Below are 24,299 nucleotides of genomic sequence, written 5' to 3'. Positions count from 1 at the left end.
AGGTCCCTGTTCCTACTTCACTTTTCCTCTTTCTTCTTTCTTGTAGTGGACATTTGGGAACAACAAAAACAAGAAGAAAGGAAAAACCAGAAAAGCAGAGAAGAAAGGAACCATGAAGAAACAAGCCAACAAAACTGCCTCCTCAGGCAGTTCAGACAAAGACAGTTCAGCTGAGAGCTCGGCCCCAGAGGAAGGTGAGCCAAGCAGCACCCCTCCCCCGCCATTGTCATGCTGCCTCTGTCCTAAGTCCAGTGCCTGTCTTCTTCTCCCGGGGCGAGGGCCCTCTGAGCATCCTCATGAGGCGAGGACAGTGCTTGCAGTTTGGATGGTTGGTAGCATGGGTCCGTGACAAGTCCCTGCATTTGTTTTGACTCACTTTACTCTAAACACCTGCTCTTTCTTTTTCCTGCGGCCATACAAGGTCTGATTGAGGATGGAAATCCTAGAGTCGATAGAAAATGCTCTTTTTTTTTTTTTTTTTTTAAGCAATTCCAGAATTTCTTAGTAACACAGGATTGACAAGTGAACTTGTCAAATGAGTAGTACTTACACACAAAATGGCCTGTGTGGAATTGGCCTAGCCTGGTTTTTAGCACTTGCTTGTAGATGCTAACTCAGTCCTTATTCAAAGGCTGAGTTAACCTAACACTCCTGCGTATACTCTTCCGTACCACTGTTTGTACTTTTAAGATCCTGTGTAATTGGGAGTTCACTAATTACTTTAGTGACTCATGAAAACGTTGTTTTTTAAAGTGTCAACTAATAATGTATAAGAAATTATAGTATTAGGAAAAAATTACAGTTTTTTAACTGTTATTGTAATGATTTACTAAGAAGTATTGGTGATTTTTAAAACTTTTTGGTAAGACTTTGTTGGGAAACAAGAGATTTATAAAATCTCAAAACATCTCCCTAAGTGTACTAAACTATAAAGACAAAAAAGGGCCTTTACAAAGGAGAAAGCTGAGAGTGTCACCTTAACCATGCGGCCCCAGTAACACCCACTCACAATGGGACACGTACTACCGATGTGATCTATTGAAAAGGACACAGTCACTTAAGGAAGATTCTTGCCAAGAACTCATAAGTTAAATCATTTCTTATAAAACAAACCAAAGAAAATTGGAGAACATTTGATAACTGTTGCTACTTAAAATAGCTAAAAATAAGTGATTAAAGTGCAGTTTCTCTATTGCACCAGCTGTATTTCCATGTCTCAGTAGCCAAGTGCGGTAGCTACCATCCAGTAGAGAGCATCTTGATTATCACATCACAGAACTCTTTCAGACAGTTTTGTGGGCTTCTACATACTCTTCACAAGGCCAGGGGCAAGAGAGACAAGGCTGACTCAGATGAAGGCCTCCAGCGGGACATGATGGCCAAATGTTACGTGTGATCCTCAGTTGGTTCCAGCTTTGACTAGAAAGAATAGTGTTGGGACAGCTGGTGAAATATGAATATGGACTGCATATTAGATAACAGAATTACATCAGTGTTTAATTTTTAAATTTGGCAGTTGTATAACTGGTTATATGAGAGGCTGTTCTCCTTAGGAGAAATAGTTATTGGGGGAAGCTTGTGATCAGTGCAACTTTCAGTTGGGTAGCATCCATAATAAAAATGTATACCCTGTTTTATAACAGTAGACAGAAAGAGAAGATAAATTGACCCTATAGGTGAATATAGAAGTCAAATTATTCCTCCAGTTTTTTTTTTTCCCTGTAGATCAAAGTAAAATAGGTGAATTAAAAAGTGCAAGTGAGGTGTGGTTTTTAGGCTACTGTCATCAGTTAAGACCTGGGCATCCCACTACAGGGTGCCTGAGTTCAAGTCCCGGCTCCAACTTCGGATTCCAGCTTGCTGCTAGTGCAGGTCCTGTTGCTACCACAAGGGAAGCCTTCGGCAGTGCCAGCTCCTAGCTTCAGCCCCAGCTACCGCTAGCATTTTAGGAGTGAATCAGTGGCCAATGGACAGGGAGCGCTTTCTCTTTTTTATTTCTCAAAAAGAACAAGCTCATTTCTATTCCAGCTTAAAGTTCTTTAAGCCTTGGTAAGGCTACCAAAGACAGCGCAGGGCTGGGCCCCAGGGCACAGGCCAGGTGCTGGTGACTGTCAACGTTTGGGGCGCCTTGGCTGCTGTGTAATCTAGAGTTTGGGCCTTTGTTGCAGGTGAGGTGTCAGATTCTGACACCAACAGCTCCTCTTCTAGTTCAGATTCAGACTCTTCCTCAGAAGATGAAGAGTTCCATGACGGCTATGGAGAGGACCTCATGGGAGATGAGGAAGACAGGGCCCGTCTGGAGCAGATGACAGAGAAAGAGAGAGAGCAAGAGCTGTTCAACCGCATAGAGAAGAGGGAGGTGTTGAAAAGAAGGTAAGGTTGCAGCTGCCCTGCCTTTTCTGTGTATTTCTTGTCTCTCATCATGTCCTCTCCCGCGTACTCCTGTCTTGTGCAGATAGTGTCCGACCTTTGGCTGTTGGACTTACAGAATTTCTGCTGTCCAGCTGTACAAAAGCCTGCCATATGGCCATTCTGGTTTTTAGTATAGTGCTTAATAAGTTACATCCAACACTATTATAAATTAGATTCTTATTAGGTTTTGTCCATTTATAGGCAAATCTACATGTTCTGATCATGGTTTTGTTACCTAGCACAAGCCATATTTGGGATATGATATGTTTTTGAAAGGTAGAGAGATAGAATTCCTGTCATCTGGTTCACTCCCCAAATGCCCACAATGGCCAAGCTGGGCCATGCTGAAGCCAGAGCCTGGAACTCAAGTCAGGAGTGGCAGGGTCCAAGCACTTAAGCCATCACTGCTGCCTTCCAGGGTGTGCATTGCAGGAAGCTGGATAATTTTATGAAGGTGGGACTTGAACCCAGGCCCTCCAGTATGGAATGTGAGCACTCAGTAAAACTGCAACCTTGAACATGTGACTGTTGATGATGAAAAACAACCTGCATGCTTACATTTAAGATGATACTTATTGTTTACTCAATACTATTAGGTTTGTTAGAACACTTTTTTTTATTTTTAAGTTTTCATTCATCTGCTTTATCGAACCAACACAATGTTTAATTAGTTAAATAATTATTACTTTTAAAGATTCATTTATTTTCATTAGAAAGTCAGATATATGGAGAGGAGGAGAGACAGACAGGAAGATCCTCCATCCACTGATTCACTCCCCAAGCAACCTCAGGGACAAGCAGGGCTGCCAGGACATGAGCCAGAGCCCATATGAGATCCTGGTGAGTACAAGGCAAGGGCTTTAGCCACTAGCCTACTATGCTGAGCCCAGAACACTATTTTTTCTATTTATTTATTTATGTTAAAGATTTATTTATTTTTATTGGAAAGGCGAATATACAGAGAGGAAGAGAGACAGAAAGATCTTCCTGCCGATGGTTGACTCCCCAAGCAGCTGCAATGGTTGAAGCTGAGCCAATCCGAAGCCAGGAGCTTCTTCCAGGTCTCCCAAGCAGGTGCAGGGTTCCAAAGCCTTGGGCCGTCCTCGACTGCTTTCTCAGGCCACAAGCAGGAAGCTGGATGGGAAGCAGGGTGCCCATTAGAATCGGCGCCCATATGGGATCCCGGCACATGCAAGGCGAGCACCTTAACCACTACACTATCGCACCGGTCCCTTGAATTTATTTTTAAGATTTAAAGAGGCAGGAAGGGAGAAGCATGGAGATCTTGCATCTGCTTATTTGTTCCCCATATTGTCACAGTGGCTGGGGCTAGGGCAGACTGGAGGCAGGAATCAGGAGCTTCTTCCAGTTCTCCCATTTGGGTAACAGGAGCCTAAGCACTTGGGTCAATCTCCAGAAAGTGGATCAGAAATGGAAAAGCAAAGAGACTCAAACTGGCATTCGTATGGATGCCAGCATTAAATGTAGCAGCTTTACCCACTGTACCACAACTGTAAAACACATTGTTCATTAAGTTTTTTTGTTTGTTTTTGTTGGAAAGACAGATTTACAGGGAGTAGGAGAAAGAAACATCTTCCTTCCACTGTTTCACTCCCCAAGTGGCCACAATGGCTGGAGCTGAGCCATTCTGAAGCCAGGAGCTTCTTCTGGGTCTCCCACATGGGGACAGGTCCCAAGACTTTAATCCATCTTCTACCACTTTCCCTGGTCACAAGCAGGAAGCTGGATAGGAAGTAGAGCGTTCAGGACAGGAACCATACCCATATGAGATGCCAGCACTTGCAGGTAAAGGATTAGCTAATTGAGCCATTGTGCTGGCCCCCTTAGAGTCTTTGTCATAAAGCCTACCCATATGGCCATTCTGTTTTTAATGAATGCACATGTGATTTTCCCAACAGTACTGTGAGATTAGTTATCTCTTAAGGCCAGAGATAATAACTGACTCTCCATACAGGCAGAAACTTTACTGCTCTGTTTCTAGCTCCAGAGAGAGTAGCTGACACATGGAGTGCACTGAATATTTGTGGAATAAGTGAAAGAAGGAACTTGCCCAAGGTTATTTGACTGGTAGGTTGGCAGAATTGGATTTCAAACGAAGGACCAACTGACCCCCCACAAAAACAAAACCAAAAAAAGTTACTTTTTGGCAATGTCCCCCTCAGGCCTCAAGAGTCCTGTGATTTTTGCTTATTCTGTACCACAGGCACTAAGGGAATTACTTGATAAAAAGCAATACATGATTGGATTCTTGTTGAGCAAAAGTAGTAAGGCAGCCATGAAATGGCTCCCATCATCACTGAAAGTAATGTGGAACACATAAAATACTGTGTGGAAATTAAATGGTAAAAACGATGTTTTGCAGCTCTGAAGTTGGCCAAACACCTATGTGGAAGCAGTTGTCCAAATTTGCCCTTGGCAGCTCTGTCTTCATCAGGTTGGAGACTGTGATTTGCCCTCTGTACCTGCAGGTTAGCCCTGTTTCACAGTCCTGCTGGCTTTCATTGATTGACTGGTTTAGATGTATTTTATGAAAGGCAAAGAAACTGAGAGATCTTTCATCTGTTTATTCATTCCCCAAATGACTACAACAGCCAGGTCTGACAAGGCTGAAGTCAGGAACCAGAAACTCCATCCAAGTCTCTTGCATTGATGGCAGAGACTCAGGTACTTGGGCCATCATCCGCTGCCTTGCCAGGTGCATTAGTGCCAGCTAGATCAGAAGTGTAACAGCCAGGAATCAGCACTGTGATATGTGATGCTGGTGTCCCAGGCAGTAACTTAACCACTGCCCCACAACACTGGCTCCATGTTTTTTGTTTTATGAAACTTAGCTTTAAGTTGCCTGTTCATTTAGCATGTTTGAAAAGCAGAGTTACAAGGAGATCTTCCATTTACTGGCTCACACCCCAAATACCCACAAGAGCTGAGAATAGGCAAGACCAACCCCGAGAACTGGAACTCCATCCAGGTCTCTTCTATGGGTGGCAGGGACCCAAGTACTTGGACCATTGTCTCCTGTCTTCCCAGACACATCAAAAGCTGGCACTCCAATTTGAGATGTGGGCATCAAAAGCAGCAGGTTACTACCTGTGGCACAAAGCCTGCCCCTTAAATTGCTTTTTTAAAATAGTTATTTTATTAGAGAGGTAGAGACAGGAGTTCAGTATAATCTTCCCATAATGTTGGGACTGAGCCATGCCAAAACCAAGAAGCTGGGCCTCCAGCCAGCTCTTGCATGTACCCCTTCCAAGGATACCCATTAGCAGGAATGTGGGACTGGGAGTGCAACTGGGACTTAAACCTAGGCACTCAGGCAGGGAGGCCAATGACTGTGCCAAACACCCACCCCACTGCTTTGTGATATTCAGAAGCTGTTTCATTTTTCTGGACTTAAGTCTTGTTTTAAATGGCAAAGGTTCTTCCTTCGAACAATTTGAAGATGAAATCATCTTCAGAAATAAAATACAGCCTCAGATCTACCATAGGAAAGAAAACTAAATGCAGCTTCCCTGGCAGCAGTTTGTTCTGATTCCTCCAAGAGCCTGTTTGTCCTTTGTGGAGACCATATTAAGTTTGCTGAGTTACTCTCAAGAATTTTTGGCTCTCAGTCAGCGGCCAGCAGTAGACATTTGTTTGGTGTCCAAATGCTTCCAAGGTTACCTGTGTTGGAACAAACATAATGTCAGAGGCTGCCACTGGCACTGCAGGTGAAGGGGCACCAGTGTGCTGCGGATTTCTTACCTGTGGAGAGTGCGCAGGAGAAAGATTATCTTTCAAAACCACTAGTACCTAAAGAAGCATGGGGACCTGTTTCAACCTTGGTTGTTTTTACATTTTTCATCATTTGTGAATGAAACAGCTGATTCTGTGGTTTATGGTGGTTAAGAAGTTTTTAGGATGACACTTGTTAAGGTAGAAGTTAGGGATTGGCACAGTGGCTCGATTGGCTAATCCTCTGCCTACCCATGCCAGCGTTTCTTCTGGGCATCGGTTTGTGTCCTGCTCCCTGTTCCCATCCAGCTCCCTGCTCGTGGCCTGGGAAAGCAAGGATGGCCCAAAGCCTTGGGACCCTGCACCCACATGTGAGACCCAGAAAAAGCTCCTGCTGACTCCTGGCTCTTGGCTTCAGATCAGCTCAGCTCCAGCCATTGTGGCCATTTAGGGAGTGGACCAGTGGATGGAAGATTTTTCTCTCTGTCTCTCCTCTTTGGAGTAAAAATGAATAAATCTTAAACAGATTTAGATACGGAAACAGAAAATTGGGTTTTTGTGGCTCATTTTTCTAGCTTTAGGGCAATTGCAATAGAGCAATGCAGAATGTTCCTTCATCTTGTACATCTATTCTAGGCCTTCCTATGGATTTCTTCTAACCTTTGTGACCTAACCTTTATGTGTGAGCCCCATTATCATCCCTGTCCGTTCCGTGGCAGTAGCACCAGGTGGGATGTGTCATTCTCAGTGGGGCAGGGATGTTCAAGGGACCTGGTGGGGGAAAATACTGGCATTTTCAGAGTCTCTGATGAAGTCACACTCACTGGCCAAATGATCCTTTTTTTTTTTTTTTTTTTAAAGATTTATTTGTTTTTATTGAAAGATTTATAAAGAGGAAGAGAGACATAAAGATCTTCATCCACCAGTTCACTCCCCAAGTGGTCACAACAGCTGGAGCTGAGCCAATCTGAAGCCAGGAGTCAGGGGCTTCTTCTGGGTCTCCCACACAGGTGCAGAATCCCAAGGCTTTAGTCTGTCCTCTGCTGCTTTCTCAGGCCACAGTCAGGGAGCTGGATGGGAAGTGGAGCAGCCGGGATACGAAGTAGTGCGCATTTGTGATCCCAGTGCCTGCAAGGCAATGACTTAAGCCACTAGGCTATTGCACTGGGCCCTGGCCAGGGGATCTTAAGTAAAACACATTACCGGGGTCAGCATCATAGTATAGTAGCCTAAGCCTCTGCCTGCAGTACCGACATCCCATATTGGCTTCAATTCTAATCCAGTGTCCTGCTTATCTGCCTTGAAAAGCAGCACAGGATGGCCTGAGTGCTTGGGCCCCAGCACCCACATGGGAGACTGGAAAGAAGCTCCTTGGTTCAAACTAAACCAGTTGCAACCATTGTGGCCATCTGTGTAGTGAACAGGTGGATAGAAGATCTCTCTCTCTCTCTCTCTCTCTCTCTCTCTCTCTCTCTCTGTAAACTTGCCTTTCAGATAAAAATAAGTGAATCTTCAAAAAAAATCACTTTACCCTCTTCCTGCTTCAACTTCCTCTTTCTAGATTGTTGTGCATAAGCCTCTAGTGTGGTAGTACATATGAGAACAGAAGCTTATGGAAATAGAAGCTATAGGACCAGCACATTGTGACACCATAGATCAAGCTGTCACTTACTTCACTGGGATCAAATGGGAACAACACTAGTTTATGTATGGACTGCTCCATTTTGGATCCATCTTTTTACTAATGTGCCTGGGAGGTGGCAGAAGAAGGCTCAAGTGCTTGAGACCCTGCCATCCTTGTGAGAAACCCAGTTAGAATTCTGGGCTTCTGGCTTCAGCCTGGCCCAGCATAGCTGTTACAGCCATTTGGAGAGTGAACCAGTGATTGGAAGATCTCCCTCTGTCACTTTGCCTTTCACATAAATCTTTGAAAAGGAGGTAGGGGGCGGGGTAGGAGGAAGGAGGTTAACATTGTAACAAAGCAGGTAAAGCCATTTTCTGTGATGCTGTCCTGACTGCTCCACTTGCACCAGCTCCCTGACAGTATGCTGTGGAAAGCAGTGGAAAATGGCCCAAATGATTGGACCTCTGCACCCATGTGAGAGACCAGGATGGGGCTCTCAGTTTCACCCCATCCAGGGAGTGGCTATCTGGGGAGAAGTGGCTAAAACAATCTGCTTAAAATGAACGCTTCAGTGGTTTTTACTCTTAGAGCTTTATAACCATCACCACGATTACTTTCAGGATATGTTAATCATCGTCAGAGAAAGTCTGTGCTCACTGACAGTCACTATTTGTCCACTTCCTGTAGCTGTAGATCAGTCTGTGCAAGATGTTTTGTATGAGTGGATTCTGGGTAGTTTTTTATGACTGGCTTCTTGCACTTAGAATGTTTAAAGTGTAACTATGAGATGTGTTAGTACTTGACTCTTTTTATACATGAGTAATAATATTCATTGTTGCTGTACACCCCATTGTATTTACCCATTCATCTGTTGATTGATGTTGGTTGTTTTCATGTTTTTTGCTGTTGTGAAAATGATCCTGAGAACATTTCCATACAAGCATTTTGCAGCTTGTTTTCCGTTCTGTGTAGGTGGATAAGGTCATTAGGGAACTCTGCCTAACTTTAAGATGCCATCAAGCTGTGTCACATTGGTGTGAATCTGTGTCCACTTTGACCTGTCCTCACTGACATTGTCATTTCCTCATTCTTTGATAATAACTCTCTTAGTAGATGTGACATGATGTCATGTTACCATTTTGATTTGCTCTTGGCATGTTGAAGATCTTTTCATGTGCTTGCTAGCTGTTTATACGTCTTTGAGGAAATATCAATTTAAATCCTTCATGCAGTTATTGTTTTTTAATATTTATTTTTAATTCATTTGTTCATTCATTCAGAGGATAGAGTTACAGAGAAAGGGAGATCCTCATATCACAGGTTCACTCCTCAGATACCTGCAGCAGCCAGGAGTGGGCCAGGCTCACTGTGCTACAGCCGACTAACCTGCCACCCTGAGGTGCTGACATCCCGTATGGGTGCTGGTTCATGTCCACCTGCTCCAGTTGTGATCCACCTCACCTGAGAAACCAGAAGAGGATGACCCAAATCCTTGGGCCCCTGCACCCACATAGAAGACCCAGAAAAGCTCGTGCCTCCTGGTTTCAGATCAGCTCAGCTGTGGCCTTTGTAGTCATTTGGGGAATGAACCAATGGATGGGGACCTTATCTCTCTAAAATCTACCTTTCAAATAAAACTAAATAAATATTTAAAAAAGAAAAAATATTTTAAATGTACTTAAAGGATACAGTGGTGTTTCTTCCAGAAAGCTGAATGTTTATTAACTAGTTTCGCCTGCTAATTTCCTTTTTCTAATTGAAACTATTCTTTCCCTATATTTTTCATTGTTAACTTAAAAATCAAACAAATATCTTTAATCCAGATTTGAAATCAAGAAAAAGCTGAAAACGGCCAAAAAGAAAGAGAAGAAAGAAAAAAAGAAAAAGCAAGAAGAGGAACAGGAAAAGAAAAAGCTGACACAGATTCAAGAATCTCAGGTAAGGGAACATGGTTCTTACTATCCTCAGATGGAGCCTGTTTTCTTAAAAAGTAGAAGAGAATGTGTGTGTAAGATGTGTGTAATCCACATTACATTGGGGTGTTTCAAAAGTTCATGGAAAAATAGAATTAAAGGATGTGTTTATTTGGGTGAGAAAAAAATTGAAATCCCTGCCTATTTCATAATAACAGCAGTTCCATGGACTTTTTGAAGCTCCCATATACACATGAATTTTAAGATCTTTGTTGTTGCTGCTAAATAAACTTCCCTTTCAGGTCCTGCTAGGTTGCCCACACTGTTTTGTTAACTGCTGAGGTCAGATTCCCTCAGGTCTGGGTTCACAGAGCCACCCTGTGGGGACAGTTGGTTAACACCCGGCTGGGACATTGGTTGTCATGTTTTCAGGTAGATGTTTTCCTAGATTTCCTGCATATGTGTCTTTGGGAACTTTTCATCTATGCATTAATTATAAAGTGATTTGTTGACAATGGTAACAAATATTAGCTATCATCTAGTGTAATCCAAAAAAGTTTTTTCCACTTTAAAAAGTTTTTTTTTTTTTTTTTTTTTGCTATGCATCCTTGAGTAAGGCTGGGGCTGATTGTTTCCTCCGTCTCTGACCACAAGAGGGTGCTCTCTCCTTCACACAAGCTGGTGGGATACAGCCAGAGTAGATTCTTGTTAGAGAAAGGAATGCATTAACCTTTTGTAGGAGGAGAGGAAGCGAATCATCAGCTGTTGGAAAAAAGTCCTTTATTCTCTTCCCTTGCCAGGTAACATCCCACAACAAGGAACGACGTTCCAAACGGGATGAGAAACTAGACAAGAAATCCCAAGCCATGGAGGAGCTGAAAGCCGAACGAGAAAAACGGAAGAACAGGACAGGTAGGTGGGCAAATGCCATGGCTGCCTTGTGTCTGATCCTGTGAGTTGGCTTCCTCTGGCCCTTCTCATTTCGTAAGCCTTTATTATCAACCATTCCAGATACACACTGACACAGTCTATAACCCTTCTTGAGTACCCCATCCGTCTCAACAAGCAGTTCCAGGCCACTTTTGTTACATCTGTGTCCTGTCTTTAAAGATTTATTTATTTATATTACAAAGTCAGATATACAGAGAGGAGGAAAGACAGAGAGGAAGATCTTCGGTCCAATGATTCACTCCCCAAGTGACCGCAACGGCCGCTGTGCCAATCCGAAACCAGGAACTTCCTCCCGGTCTCCCACACGAGTGCAGGATCCCAAAGCATTGGGCCGTCCTCGACTGCTTTCCCAGGTCACAAGCAGGGAGCTGGAAGGGAAGTGGAGCTGCCAGGATTAGAACCTGGTACGCCTATGGGATCACAGCGCATTCAAGGCAAGGACTTTAGCCACTAGGCCACGCCGCCGGGCCCAACATCTGTGTCCTTTCTAACATCAGAATTTTTTAAAGATTTGTTTCTTTCATTGAAAGGCATTGCTACACAGAGTTCCAGCGAGAAAGGCTTCCATTTACTGGCTCATTCCCTGAATGGTCACAATGGCTACAGCTGGAACATTTCAACACCAGGGCATGTCTCTATAGAGATAATACAGGGGTAGGGATTCACACGGTTTTTTTGTTTTTTTTTTTTTTTAATCTTATGATGAATGATCATGGCTTACATCTTTATTTAATTTTACTTTTACAAGTATTTCCACAATAGAACCTTACTGTTTTTTTTTTTTTTTTTAATTAATTGACATGATATTGAGTAATCAGTGTTAAAAAATGCAAGTTTTTAACCACATCCTGTGACTACTTCATTGACTTTTTTTTTTTTTTTTTTTTTTTTTGTGGATAAGACAATTATTTCCATATTGTTTCCTTCATGTTTAAAGGGGGATATTAAGGGAGAAGGCCCACCCAGTTTCCCTCCCACCCCAGGTCCCAGATGTAGGGCATGCTCCGAGGTTCTTGCTCAAGTGGTTTTGATGGTTCACCAGTTATGAATCGCTGCCAATCTTGCCATTCCAAGCACAATAGGTCTTTGAAGAATCCACTAATTGGCATAGTCCATCATAGAGTCTGTTTGGCCAGTATTTCGCTGCCAACATATAGCTGAGGTGGTTGATTGACCTGTACTGTCCTCTGTCTTTTCATGGTTAGTGTTCTGAATCTGGCAGTTCGATTGGGGAGACCTCCAAAGAAATTTTGTCTGAGGTGTTCTCAGACCAGATTCTTATATGTACTAGCAAGGACAGGGCCCGGCACAGTCCATCACCCCAATCAGCTGGTGGTTGCAATCACTGGGTTGGTTCTGTTTTCAGCCCCAACTTCCATTGGAACCAGTGAGTGTTGCAGTTCAGCCTGGTTCTGCCCAGCACATACTCGGCCCTCGCATAAACCAGTGGGAGCTGCAGCCTAGTTGGAGCGACCCACAATAACCCCCACCAGGCCCGCCCCCTACCCTGGTTTGCCAGTGTGTGTAGCAGACTAGTCCAGTCTGTCCCCCACCCCATTCGGCTCTTGTACATGTCAGTGGGTATTAAAGCTTAGTTCCATCTAACCAGCTCCACTATGCAACCCATACAGATGCTGTTGGGTGTCTTGCTAGCCACCCCATCCCCTGTCCTAGTTTTCGTGCCCTCCTATGGTAGTGGTAACCAAAGAGGGAGGAGCCAACTATTTCCCTCCCAGGCCTCTCCCACACCCGGATTATGCACACTCCAGGTAGTTCTGTGGTTTGATTTGACAGAATTAGACCCCAGTGCCATCTTCTGCCAGCTGATGCTGTGGTTAAGCCCAAACAACCCTCACCCACTCTAATTTTGTTTGCACCAGTAGGAATAATCAGCCCAGCCTGGCTTTTCCCTGATCTAGTCCACATGAGGCGCACAGGTGTTGTAGCCCTGCCTGGTCTGGTCTGCCCCTATCCTAGGTATCCAGCAAGGGAACCCCTTCTTATTCCCCCTGCTAGCTCTGCCTCCTGCATTCCTGGTTCTCACACATGCTGGTTGGGCGCTGCGTTCACATCCGGTATAGGCTCTGTCCCCTCCCTTCCTGGTTCTTTCGCGTGCTGTTTGGGTGCTGCGGTCACACATGGTACAGGCAACCTCACCTTGGCATTCCGTATTGTGCATTGGTTTTTGTCGCAACCAAACCTGGCTTGACCCACACTGCTCTGGTGCGATTTGCACAGTTTTTAAGATGTAGCTTGAGTTGCCCGCATCTGATATCAGAGACCTTGGGTCAGACTCTGGATGGTTAGCTGGATTTAGAGTCTTGCTAATGTGCAACCTGAGAGGTGGCAGGTGATAGCTCAAGGACTTGAGTCCCTGCCACCCATGTGGGAGACTCAGGCGGAGGTCCTGGCTCCTGGTTTCTGCTTCACCCAGCCTTGTCTGATGCGGGCTTTCAGAGAATGAACCAGTAGATGGAAGTTCTCTCTTTCCACCTCTTTTCAAGTACATTAAAAAAAATAAATAAATGCTTTTTTTTAATTTTATATGTATATATATTTTATTGATTACATTGCAATATGTGACACAGTTTTATAGGCACTGGGAAGTAAATGCTTTCTTAATCATCTGGGTTTCCTGTATGGGTTGCAAGGACCAAGGTACTTGCACCATCACATTCCCAGGCACGTTTACAGGAAGCTGGATTGGAAGTGAAGTCATCAGACCTGGAAGCACCGCTCCTGTGTGAGATACAGGCATCCCAAGCAGCACCTTAGCCTGTTGCACCATCATGTCTGCCCGATTAATAAAGCTTTTTATAAACCAAGTAAAAATGGATAGGGGCTCTTGTTTTAAACTGAACTAATAGTTATATGTATGTAATATAATATTCAGTATTCCAGTGTCTCTGTGTGTCTTTACGATTATTGAGAGTAAGATCATTTGTATATTATCTGCTTGCTAGCCAGGACAGCCACACTGAGTAGTTGAGATGGTGACCTCAAACTTTAGCACACAGTTTTTTGACTGGGAAGGCAGTGGCTTACCTTCTTTATTTGTTACATAATAGTGCATAGGGGGGATCTACCATGAGTGACTCAGCTCCTTTCCTGCTCATGGGTATTTGGTGGTCTTTGCTTAGTTTTCTTCTAAACCTACAAGTTTTTTTCATCTCTGGGTTAATTCCCTTCTGAATACAGCTCACGTGGTCACAGTGGAGTCCAGAGGAGACAGACCTGCTTGCTTGAGTCTTCTGCCATGCTCCAGGTCTTTTTCAGGGATGAAAGTTGGTTCCATTTCTGTTGAACCTACAAAAGCCCTTCCTTTCTTTCCAGCTGAGCTCCTTGCCAAAAAACAGCCATTAAAGACCAGTGAGGTCTACTCTGACGATGAGGAGGAGGAAGAGGATGATAAGTCTAGCGAAAAGTCGGACCGTTCATCTCGAACATCTTCCTCCGACGAGGAAGAGGAGTAAGCTGTGTACACTTTGGTCTGGTAGGCGGGCTGGGGGGTCTGCAGAAGCAGCTCAGTGGGGAGTTTAGTCTCCCTGTCTGGGCCTTGGACCACAGTTTGGCTCAGTACCTGAATCACTGAACCGAGTCTACCAGCACATCTACCCATTTATTTCTTATGCCTCTGGCTCCCAGCCTGTGTCCCTGGACATTTCCCTTGGGCTCGGCAGGTGGGACACGACTTCCGGTTGCCTGAGATTGGCCTGGAGCTTCTTTTAGTGCTGTGGCTCTGCTCGGCTGGCTGGGATGGCCGCCTTCTTCCAGACAGTTGACACGGCCGGTTGGGGATGGGTCTGTCGCGGCCCTTCCCTGGGGCTTCATTACTCCCCCTCCCAGGTGAGCTGGGTTGGAGCTCGGAGTGGCTGGTGGTGTCTCTCCCCATCTCATTTTTTGTCTGTGATGAGCGCTTTTCTCACTGTCCTTTGCTCCTCATAGGAAAGAAGAAATCCCTCCAAAATCACAGCCAGTTTCCCTACCAGAAGAATTGAATCGGGTCCGATTATCCCGGCACAAACTGGAGCGTTGGTGTCACATGCCCTTCTTTGCTAAAACTGTCACAGGCTGCTTCGTACGGATTGGCATTGGAAACCACAACAGCAAACCAGTGTACCGGGTGGGTGTCTCCTTACTGGCACAGGTGTTCGTGTTTATCTTTGAATCCTCAGCCTGGATTCAAAGGTATTGAACAGCTCTGGGAAACGGGCCCTGGTCACAGTGCCTATAGAACAATGGCAGTGTGAAGCAAAGGGGATCTTGGGGATCACATGAGGCCTGCCTGTTGCAGACTGGGCTACCATACAAGGGAGAAGGGAGACGTTTATGAAGTATTTGTGGGCAGCTACATAACGTTCCTTTGGACAATAAGTGGGTGAAAAATTTCCCTGTTCCTTCCTAAGTGACTTTTACACCAGGGAGCTGTCGTGAAGTCGACAAAGGCAACAGAAATACACAAAGCAGCCACCTGCTGCGGTTGGTTACTGTGCAGGCGCTGGCAATGCTTCTGTGATCCAGGCAGCTGGAACAGGGCTGCTTTCTTTTTTGTTTCCTTTTCTTTTTAAATGTTTTATATTTGTTTTGTTCTAGATTGGGCTTTTTGCTTATTGCATTTTTTGAAAAAGATTATTATTCCTCCAGCATTTAGCCAGAGGAATTTCCTGTAGGGTGAGGTGGCACTTCCAAAGCCACGTCAGTTCTAAGGGAAGATGGAAGCAGCAGAGGACAGTGAAAGGCAAAGGAGCCCAGCCCATGTGTGCTGCATCAGCTCAGGTGTCTACTGAGAGAGAGCATGTGACTTGGCTCAGAATGAAGCAGAACTTTTACATACAAAAAAAGGGGGAACAAAAAGATTTCGTTTATTTGAAAGCCAGCATTAGAGAGAGAGAGAGAAAGCAACCTTCCACTGATTTGCTCCCTAGGTGGGTGCAATGTCCAGGGCTGGGCCAGGCCAAAGCCAAGAGCTTCTTCCATGTGGGTACTGGGCCCAAACATTTGGGCCATCTTTTTGCTACTTTTCCTAGGCCATTAGGGATCAGGACAGGAAGTGGAGCAGCTGGGACTCAAGCCAGCACTTACATAGGATGCTGACTAGGTGACAACTTTATCCATTATATCATAATGCCAGCCCCTGGCTTGTCTGGTTTTAACATCTCTCTGTCTGAGGGCACATTCCAGAAATCTTGGCAACACACGCTGACTGTGTCTTCCCACCTGGGTGATCAGGGTTTCATCTCTGAAATCCCAAGTCCACTCCCCCATTGTTAGCAGAAGGGAAAGCTTCTTAGGGGCTCACCCCTCCCCTACATCCTTACCCTTGGTTACCCTGCCATGAGGCTTCCTGCACCCTCTCAATTCTATACTTGGAAGGTGCCCAGAGTCTTCCGACAGCCCTGCATGCCTCTCAGTACAGGGTCATCTGTGTGTTCAGGCAGGTGTGCAAGGATGATTAAAGAAAGAGTGGTGTGCTTTCCTGTAGCCCTTGAACCTTTGTGCCCTAATTAACCATGTAAAGATTGTCAAAAATAAAGAAAAAAAAAAAAGAAAGTGGTGTGGAAAGTGCTGGAAGAATTTGTCTCTAATGGGTCTCTATCCTGTCACTTAGGTCGCTGAGATCACAGGCGTTGTGGAAACTGCCAAAGTTTACCAGCTCGGTGGCACCAGGACAAACAAAGGGCTACAACTACGGTGAGGGTCGCTTCCTGGCAGCTTCGCCTTCCACCTCAAATGCAGGCTGCTGGAGGAGGCTGGTTTTATGTCTTTGCCTGGGGGAAACTAGGACATTCTGTCCCCCAGGAGAGTCAGAGATGCCAGCTATTGGGTGGGAGCTGCAAGCCCATCCATGGGAAGCCTCAGGGAAGGAAAGCTGCCTTCCCTCCTGGCTCTGTCATTGGAGTCACTTCAACCCTGATGAGTTGGATCATGTCTCTAGACTTAGTTCTCTTTTCTTTTTCCTTCATTTTTAAAGATTTATATATCTGTTTGAAAGAGTCACCAAGAGATCTTCCACCTCTGGTTTACTCCCCACATGGCTGCAGTAGCTAACGCTGGGCCAGACTGAAGCCAGGAGCTTCATCCTAGTCTCCTACATGGCTGGCAGGGGCCCAAGCACTTGGGTCGTCTGTTTTTCCCAGGCAGCCAACTGGGAGTTGGGTTGGATGTGGTACAGCTAGGACACTAACCGGTTCCCACATAGGATGCTGGTGGTGGCAACTTTAACCACTGCCACAGCACTGGCCCCTGACTTAGTCTTCTCGTCAGTAAAATGGAAGTGTCTTCTCAGCAAATATTTGCTGAAAGTCTGCTGTGCACCCAGCATTTTTGTAGGCATCAGGAAAAGGGAGAGAACAAAACAAATGCAATACAATCCCTGTCCTCTTGTAGCTTGGGGTTTCTCAAGAGCCCATGTAGTAAGAAGTAACGGGCCAGGCTCACACAGCCATGGTCACAGTTCTCCCACAGCCTGATTGGGTCTCCGTGTCCCCATCTACCGTCCCCACACCATCATAGAGCCACCCAGTGTGGGGAGTGTGGCTGTGACAAACACAGTTCCCAGGAGAATGACACCAAACTTCACTACCATAGCAGTGGGTGGCACAGTGATCTTCTCTAGGGAGTTGTTTGCTCATCATTCAGACCCTTGCCTAGTACTGGAAATCCTTGCTGTTGCTTGACCATGCTGGAGTGTCCTGTGAACTGAATTGCCTTTGGAAGCACTGGCCTGGTCCATTTGGTTCCAGTAGCAGCTTTGTGATTCTCCATCCAAGTGGCCTATTGCTTTATTTTTATTTCACTGCCTGTTTCTTCTCTGAGAGATTCTGATCCTGTTGGCCTGGAGTGGTGCTTAAGCGTTAGAATATAAATGTTTCTAGATAATTAATTTCAAAGGGTAGTCTGGCTTAGTAATCACAGAGAGAGGGAGACGGGATTCGGTCAGGTTGCTGTTGTCATGTACATTCTTAGAGATGCTGACTCTTCCTTAGGCATGGCAATGACCAACGAGTATTTCGCCTAGAATTTGTCTCAAACCAGGAATTCACTGAAAGTGAGTTCATGAAGTGGAAAGAGGCGGTAAGTGGCTGGAGACAACCAGCAGGTGTCCACAAGCCCTGAGGGGGAAGGTGCTTCCAGAACTCCTTACTAATAACCTTTCATCATGCTTTCTCCAGATGTTCTCTGCCGGCATGCAGTTGCCCACTCTAGATGAAATCAATAAAAAGGAATTATCTATTAAAGAAGCTCTGAATTATAAATTCAATGATCAGGACATTGAAGAGGTAAGACAGCTGGTCCCCCAGCGCCTGGGGCTTATCAAGAACAAGTGTTTAGAAAAGATCGTGATTTCCTGTGTCCCTGTATCTTGATATTTTTAGCTGCACAGGAAGATGAGGGAGTACAGACATCACTGCCGTGTAACTTTGAATTGATAAGCTTTTCTCTGGGCATTCTTATCTGTAGATTAGATTTCCTGGGCTCAAGTGCCTTCAAGGCTCCAGGATGTGTATGCCTCTTTATTCAAACATTTTCATCTGTGTCCCAGGCTGGTGGCTAGCCTTGCAGTGCCTGGCCCTCAGACTGCTGCCACTGATGGGCACTGGCTCCCTCACACTGGGGCAGAGTTGACCCATGTCCCAGGAAGCACCATCCTGTTCCTTCATGTGTGCCTGCCTCCTCCCTGGGGACATGGCACTGCTGTGGGCAGAGCAGCCCCTTGAGCCAGCTGGCTGCCTTCACAAGGGGCTCACCACATGAGCCGTGGGCACAAGTGGTAGAGCATTTCCTCACTGCTGGTGTCTCCTCTCTGGTGCAGATTGTTAAAGAGAAAGAAAGGTTCAGAAAAGCTCCTCCCAACTATGCTATGAAGAAGACACAGCTGTTGAAGGAAAAGGTGAGACCCTGGACTCAAGCCTTGCCCTGCCTGAGGCTGTGCAAAGGCATACTCTTCCTTCCCTGCCGAGGTGCTGCAGGCCCTTGGAAGCAAGCTGGAGGCAGCAGAGTTGTTCTTGGCCCTTTTCCTGAGAGGGCACCAAGAAGGCCCCTGTTGGTCCCATCCTCCTTTCTTTCATGTTAGTATCATTTGCAGTAAGGTTGGCCCCAAGCCAATATGAGCAGACCAGAAGGCTTGGCTGGCCCACGGTGGCTGGTGGATTTCCATTTCTTCACATTAGAAGGATGGGGCAAGTCTTGTGATAGGGGGTTAGCCATCTGGACTCTGACTTCTAAGGATACGGGTGGGTGTCACTCCACTAGGGGCCCAGAGTCAGGTACCCATAGGGAACGTATTACTACTGTAATGAAAATTTTATCTCATATTTGTAAAGTACTGCTTCTATTTTTGCACATTTGCTATTGTTTGTTCATCACATGAGCATGTCTTCCCTGTGCTGGAAGACAGGGGAGACTTTATAGAGAGCCGGTTGTCTCCAAGAGCTGACACATCTCTCTGTGTGCAGGCCATGGCTGAGGACCTAGGGGATCAGGACAAAGCCAAACAGATTCAAGACCAACTGAATGAACTAGAGGAGCGAGCAGAGGCCTTGGACCGCCAGAGGACCAAAAACATATCTGCCATCAGGTAAACACTGCCTGTTTTGGTTGGCTCCCTGTCCTCAGCCCCTGGATCTTGGGCAGCACCAGTAGGCAAGCCTGTGACCTTATACCCACTGTGCTGTCCTGATCCCACAGATCTCCAGGATCGGGCTGAACAGCTCCTTTCCTCCTTTTACAGCCCACTGACTCATCCTCTTACTCACCCCACAGTTACATCAACCAGCGCAACCGGGAGTGGAACATTGTGGAGTCGGAGAAGGCCCTGGTGGTGAGTAGGACCTCTTGTATGCTTAGCATACACACCCTCTGTGTGCAGATATGCATGCTTGTATTTTCTATTTTATTTAAATTTTTATTGATTTGAAAAACTAAGACAGAGGTCCTCCACCTGCTGGTTCACTCCCAGAATTCCTCCAATAGTTAGGCCAAATAATTCAATCTGCTTTTGCCATACAGGGACCTGTGTACTTAAACCACCACCTGTTGCCTCCAAGGCTGGGACTTCAGTGCAGGCACTGTGATGTGGGATGTGGGCGTCCTAAGAGGTTTCTTGACTGCTGTACCACTACCGCTCCAGATTTCTTAATTTATAGTAAAACATCTTCTCTCTTATCTTACTCTCCCCACCTTTGGATGCTACTCCACGGAAATTATTTTTTTCGATTGCTGGTGTTTGATCGTTGCATTGGTAAATCTTGAAGGGAAGGGGATACAGGTTACACTGCCACCAACATCTCATATTGTAGTGCCAGTTCAAGTTCTGGCTGCTTCACTTCCAGTCCAGCTACCTGCTGATAAGCCTAGGAAAGCAGCAGAAGATGGCCCAAGTGCCAGAGCCCCTGCACTTACATGGGAAATGCAGGAAGAATTCGGGCTCCTGGCTCCAAACTGAGTTCCTCCAGTCATTGTAGCCATTTAGGGGAGTTGAACAAGTAGTTAAACGTCTCTTTCTCATTCTCTTTCTCTATAGCCAACCTTCCAGATAAATGCAAGGAAAAAAGACAAGAAACAGCTTTTGCTTGTTTGCAGTTGCTTGCAAAGACTTAATTTGTATGCAGACCCACGGTGGGTGAGAGGAGGGAGGCAGATTCTGTTCTGTAACGCTGCTCTGTGTCGCAGGCGGAAAGTCACAACATGAAGAACCAGCAGATGGACCCCTTCACCCGGCGGCAGTGCAAGCCTACCATCGTCTCCAACGTGAGCGCCTGAGGACGTTGGTAGTGGGGACCCAGATTCTAGGACAGACAGTGAATTCCATTAGGAAATTAATACAGAAGTTAAAAATAATATCTTCTTGGCTGGGATTTGCTCTCCTCAAGCTCCTAGGTCTGGGCACTTCCTTTTTTATCTTGCTATAGGGCATATAGGCAGTGAGAACTGGCATGGATCTGTATCAGCCTGCCAATTAACCCCTTATGCCACAAGCTTGAACACGGGCTGAAAAATCCCTGATCCAAAATGCTTGGGGCCAGAAAAAAAAAAAAAGAAGAAATGTTTCAGCTTTCACTTTTTTGGGGGGCGGGGGGAATTTATAATATATGCATATTGACATAGACTTCTTGGCAGTGAGACCCAACTCTAAGCACAAGATTCCTGTGTATTTCATAATGCCCTCACATACACAGGCTGACAGCAGTTCTGTAACAGAATTTGCTGTATGCTTACATACAGCTGTGACCCATCATGTGAAATCAGGTGGAGAATTTGCCTATTGTGGCAACATGGCAGTAATCCAAAGTTCGGGATGGGAGTGGACACTTGGTGGGCATGCCTACACTCCACCTGGGCTCACGCCCCTGCTCCACTCCCAACCCCAGGCTCCTCCTAGTGTGTATGCAGGGGTCAGAAGTGATGGCTGCAGTCTCCAGTGGTTGGAGGCCCAGCCTTGGTGAGCACTTGAAGAGGAGACTGGTAGATTTGAGCTCTTTCTATTTCTCGCTGACTCTGCTCGCTCTGTTTCTGTCACTCTACCTTTCAAATGGATGAAAGCATATGAGCTTTTTTTTTTTTAATGGCCTTCTGGATGTCCATTGTGTAATATGTCACTTAGGTAGGGCCTGGCTGGACAGGGATTTCCTGCTAAAGCATCTACTTGCCCTTTTTCGCTCACTTGAGGAAACCCCACTGAACTGCTTTGGGGCCCCCCATGGTACTTGTGAGGGTGGTAGTGGCAATGGGCTCAGCGAGCAACAGTCTCTAAAGTAGCTTATTTCTTCTCTCAGTCCAGAGACCCAGCTGTTCAAGCTGCCATCTTGGCCCAGCTGAATGCAAAATATGGTTCTGGAGTGTTACCCGATGCCCCCAAGGAAATGAGCAAGGCGAGTACCTCCCCCACTCCCACCCCTGCAGGCTGTTGAGCAGGCCACCTGCTCATGGGAGCAAGCACCTTGCCTGGTTTGGCCTTGGTCTTCCTGCTTGCCCATTATTTACAAACGGGACCAGGGGCTGTGGAGTTTGGATCAGTAGACCTGAATTCTAACCCGTCACTCCCACACACTGGTGTCTGGACTGGGTCTTTAGGAAATCGATTTGCAGACGTTGGCGCTGTGTTCTGCAAAATGGAGATGCCCTCCCTGCCACCCGACATAACTGTGTGCCCACCACGCAGTTGCTGAAGTGATTAAGGCAAATCATGAAAACTGCCTTAAAATCAGATGTCTGCCTAAGTGAGGTCTTTTCCCAGGGAACTCAAACTGTTCCAGAAATTGGTAAAATCTCGGTTGGATGGGGGCCGTGACCTTAGGCCCTCCTTCCTACTCTCACACCCTGGCCCTGAGCATTCCTGCTCTTCAGGGCTTGGAAGCCCGAAAAGGCTTCCAGAAGGAACGCTGATGGCCTTGGCTCTCCTTGCTCTTTCACAGAGACACTGGGAGCCTCTGCAGAGGGCCAGCTGGAGCCAAGCTGAGAGCGCTCGCACCTGCTGCCGCTGGAAGCTCGCCTGCATGTGGGTGCTTACCTTTCACTATCCTCATGTTGCAGGGCCAGGGAAAGGATAAAGATTTGAATTCAAAATCAGCCAGCGACCTCTCAGAAGATCTGTTCAAAGTACATGATTTTGACGTGAAGATTGATTTGCAAGTTCCCAGCTCAGGTATGCCAGGGCTGGGAGCAGAAACAGTGTGTTTTTGGCCAACAGGGAGGCCAGATTTTAGGGAAGAACAGGAGTGTCAGCTTATGAGTGTCTCTAGGGCCCAGGGTGCAGCTTATGAGTGTCTCTAGGGCCCAGGGTGAGTCAAGCTGTGGGCATCACGAGACGAGAGAGGGCGCACCAGCGAGGCTGGCGAAGGAGGGAAGGCCTGGGCAGGTGCTCCAGCTGCCAATCTGCTGTTCTTTCCCACAGAGTCAAAGGCTTTGGCCATCACCTCCAAGGCCCCACCAGCCAAGGATGGCGCTCCCAGGAGATCACTGAACTTGGAAGACTACAAAAAACGACGGGGGCTTATCTGAGCGTGCCCAGCCTACTGCCTCCAACCCTGCATGTCCCATCGCCACGGCCCTCCTTTCCCTTTTCGTTTGTTTTGCCCCCTTTGGGCTGGAGCAGCAGTGGAACTGGGAAGAGACTCTAAACTGCCAGTCATTTGTAATATAAACGTTCGCTGTATAGACTTCTTCGTCCGCACCATCTCCCACCACCCTGGACCCCTCCCAGCGTGCCGTCGGGCTCTCTGGAGCTTTTTCCATGACTTTAGATTTGTGTTTGCTTTTTTTCTTTTCTTCCCCCTCTCTGCCCCCATTTTTGTTTTTGTTTTTGTTTTAAGCCAGCAGAGTTCACTGGCCTCCCTGCACACATTCAGTATTACCACGGAGCTGGGAGTCTCCTGGAGCCCATGGAGGCCAGAGCAGCAGCACTGGGCAGTCTCTTCTACTGCCTTGGACCTAACCATTCAGCATGTGGCACCTGACCCTTGTGGAGCACGCAGGGATCAGGCACCTGCGGTCCTCCCACCTCTCTCCTCACCTTTCCCTTCTTCCCGTCACTGTGGAAGAAGGGTTTTCAAAACCAATTTAGTTTCCAATAAGTGTACATTTGTGGGGAGGGAGGGGGTCTAATTTGAGCGAGAGAGTGTGTGTGTGTGTATGTGTAGGTGTGTGAATTTTTTTATCATTTTTTAAAATGCAGTACTCTTTGTATCAGTCTGTCATGGGTCTATAGCTGTTTCAGATTTTTTTCAGCTGTACTTGAGCATCTGAAACTGCAAGAAAGAAATTCATTAAATGTGATTCTTCTTACTAAACAGGCCTGACTGCTGTAGCTGTGTAACTTCCACTATCCCCTCCACCCCGCCCTGTCACCACCCCCTCAGAATTTGCCCCAGTTAGTCCCCTGCCCTGCAGGCTGTGTCCCAGCAGATGGGAGGGAAGCCCATGGCCATGGACCTGGGAGGGCAGAGGAGGAGTCTTGCTCATCCCATGGGCACAGCCCATAGCTTTGTAGCTAAACAGTGTATTGTTATTTTTTCCCCACTTACCATACCTATCTTCCTAGTCGTTCTTTTTGGCTGCTTGGCAAGACTGATGTTCTGTTTTGTTTTTAAGAGAAATTCTTCAGCAGGAACGTGGAGAGCGAACACATAAAGCTTTAGGTTGCAGGTGTTCCCAGCATGAGCAGTTTGCAAGCGTGTGTACACAAAGATGTGGGGAGCGTGTGTGTCGTTGGGCAGCCAGGGTGAAGCCAGAAGAGGTGTGTATGTCTTTATGAAATGTTTGAAAAGAGATAAGCTGACTGCTTGATAATCATTCTCAGGTGTAAAGCTCCAACTGTAAATAAAAGTGGCATTTAACAAATCTTTCCAGAACAAAGTCCAGCTGGCTATATATATATATATATATACACATATATATATGGCATATATATACACACACGCACACACACTCACACACAGAGCAAGAACAAAGCTGAAGAGACTGCTGAGGGCTGCTGATTCCCACGAGAGGGACAGGAATCCAGAAGCCGGGCTCGTCACTTCTGCACCCTACTTTTGTATAAAGAGGGAAGGATGGGGGATGATGGGAAATCATGGAATTAATTTGTATTTAAACATGAAAATGAACTTAATAACTCTTCCAGGTTTAACAGCCTTGGCATTGCTTTAACTTAGTTTACATTTTCTTAA

The 24,299-nt window shown here is 46.1% G+C and overlaps 1 protein-coding gene across 1 annotated transcript in view; it reads left to right on the top strand.

Moving 5' to 3' along the window:
* Positions 1-23,420, top strand: part of RTF1 (RTF1 homolog, Paf1/RNA polymerase II complex component) — a 54,577-nt gene extending 31,157 nt beyond the window's left edge. The window contains exons 3-18 of the mRNA XM_004578162.3: positions 47-194; positions 2,169-2,373; positions 9,592-9,706; positions 10,482-10,593; positions 13,966-14,101; positions 14,578-14,755; positions 16,241-16,323; positions 17,619-17,706; positions 17,805-17,912; positions 18,446-18,523; positions 19,089-19,210; positions 19,396-19,453; positions 20,305-20,382; positions 21,408-21,503; positions 22,165-22,276; positions 22,526-23,420. Of these exons, the coding sequence (XP_004578219.2) occupies positions 47-194; positions 2,169-2,373; positions 9,592-9,706; positions 10,482-10,593; positions 13,966-14,101; positions 14,578-14,755; positions 16,241-16,323; positions 17,619-17,706; positions 17,805-17,912; positions 18,446-18,523; positions 19,089-19,210; positions 19,396-19,453; positions 20,305-20,382; positions 21,408-21,503; positions 22,165-22,276; positions 22,526-22,632 (1,824 nt within the window). The 3' untranslated portion in view covers positions 22,633-23,420. The remainder of the gene's footprint in view (positions 1-46; positions 195-2,168; positions 2,374-9,591; positions 9,707-10,481; positions 10,594-13,965; positions 14,102-14,577; positions 14,756-16,240; positions 16,324-17,618; positions 17,707-17,804; positions 17,913-18,445; positions 18,524-19,088; positions 19,211-19,395; positions 19,454-20,304; positions 20,383-21,407; positions 21,504-22,164; positions 22,277-22,525) is intronic.
* The last annotated feature ends 879 nt before the right edge of the window (positions 23,421-24,299 follow it).

Source organism: Ochotona princeps, chromosome 6 (assembly GCF_030435755.1).
Source record: "Ochotona princeps isolate mOchPri1 chromosome 6, mOchPri1.hap1, whole genome shotgun sequence".
Classification (NCBI taxonomy): domain Eukaryota; kingdom Metazoa; phylum Chordata; class Mammalia; order Lagomorpha; family Ochotonidae; genus Ochotona; species Ochotona princeps.
This window is presented reverse-complemented; position numbering and strand designations above follow the sequence as displayed.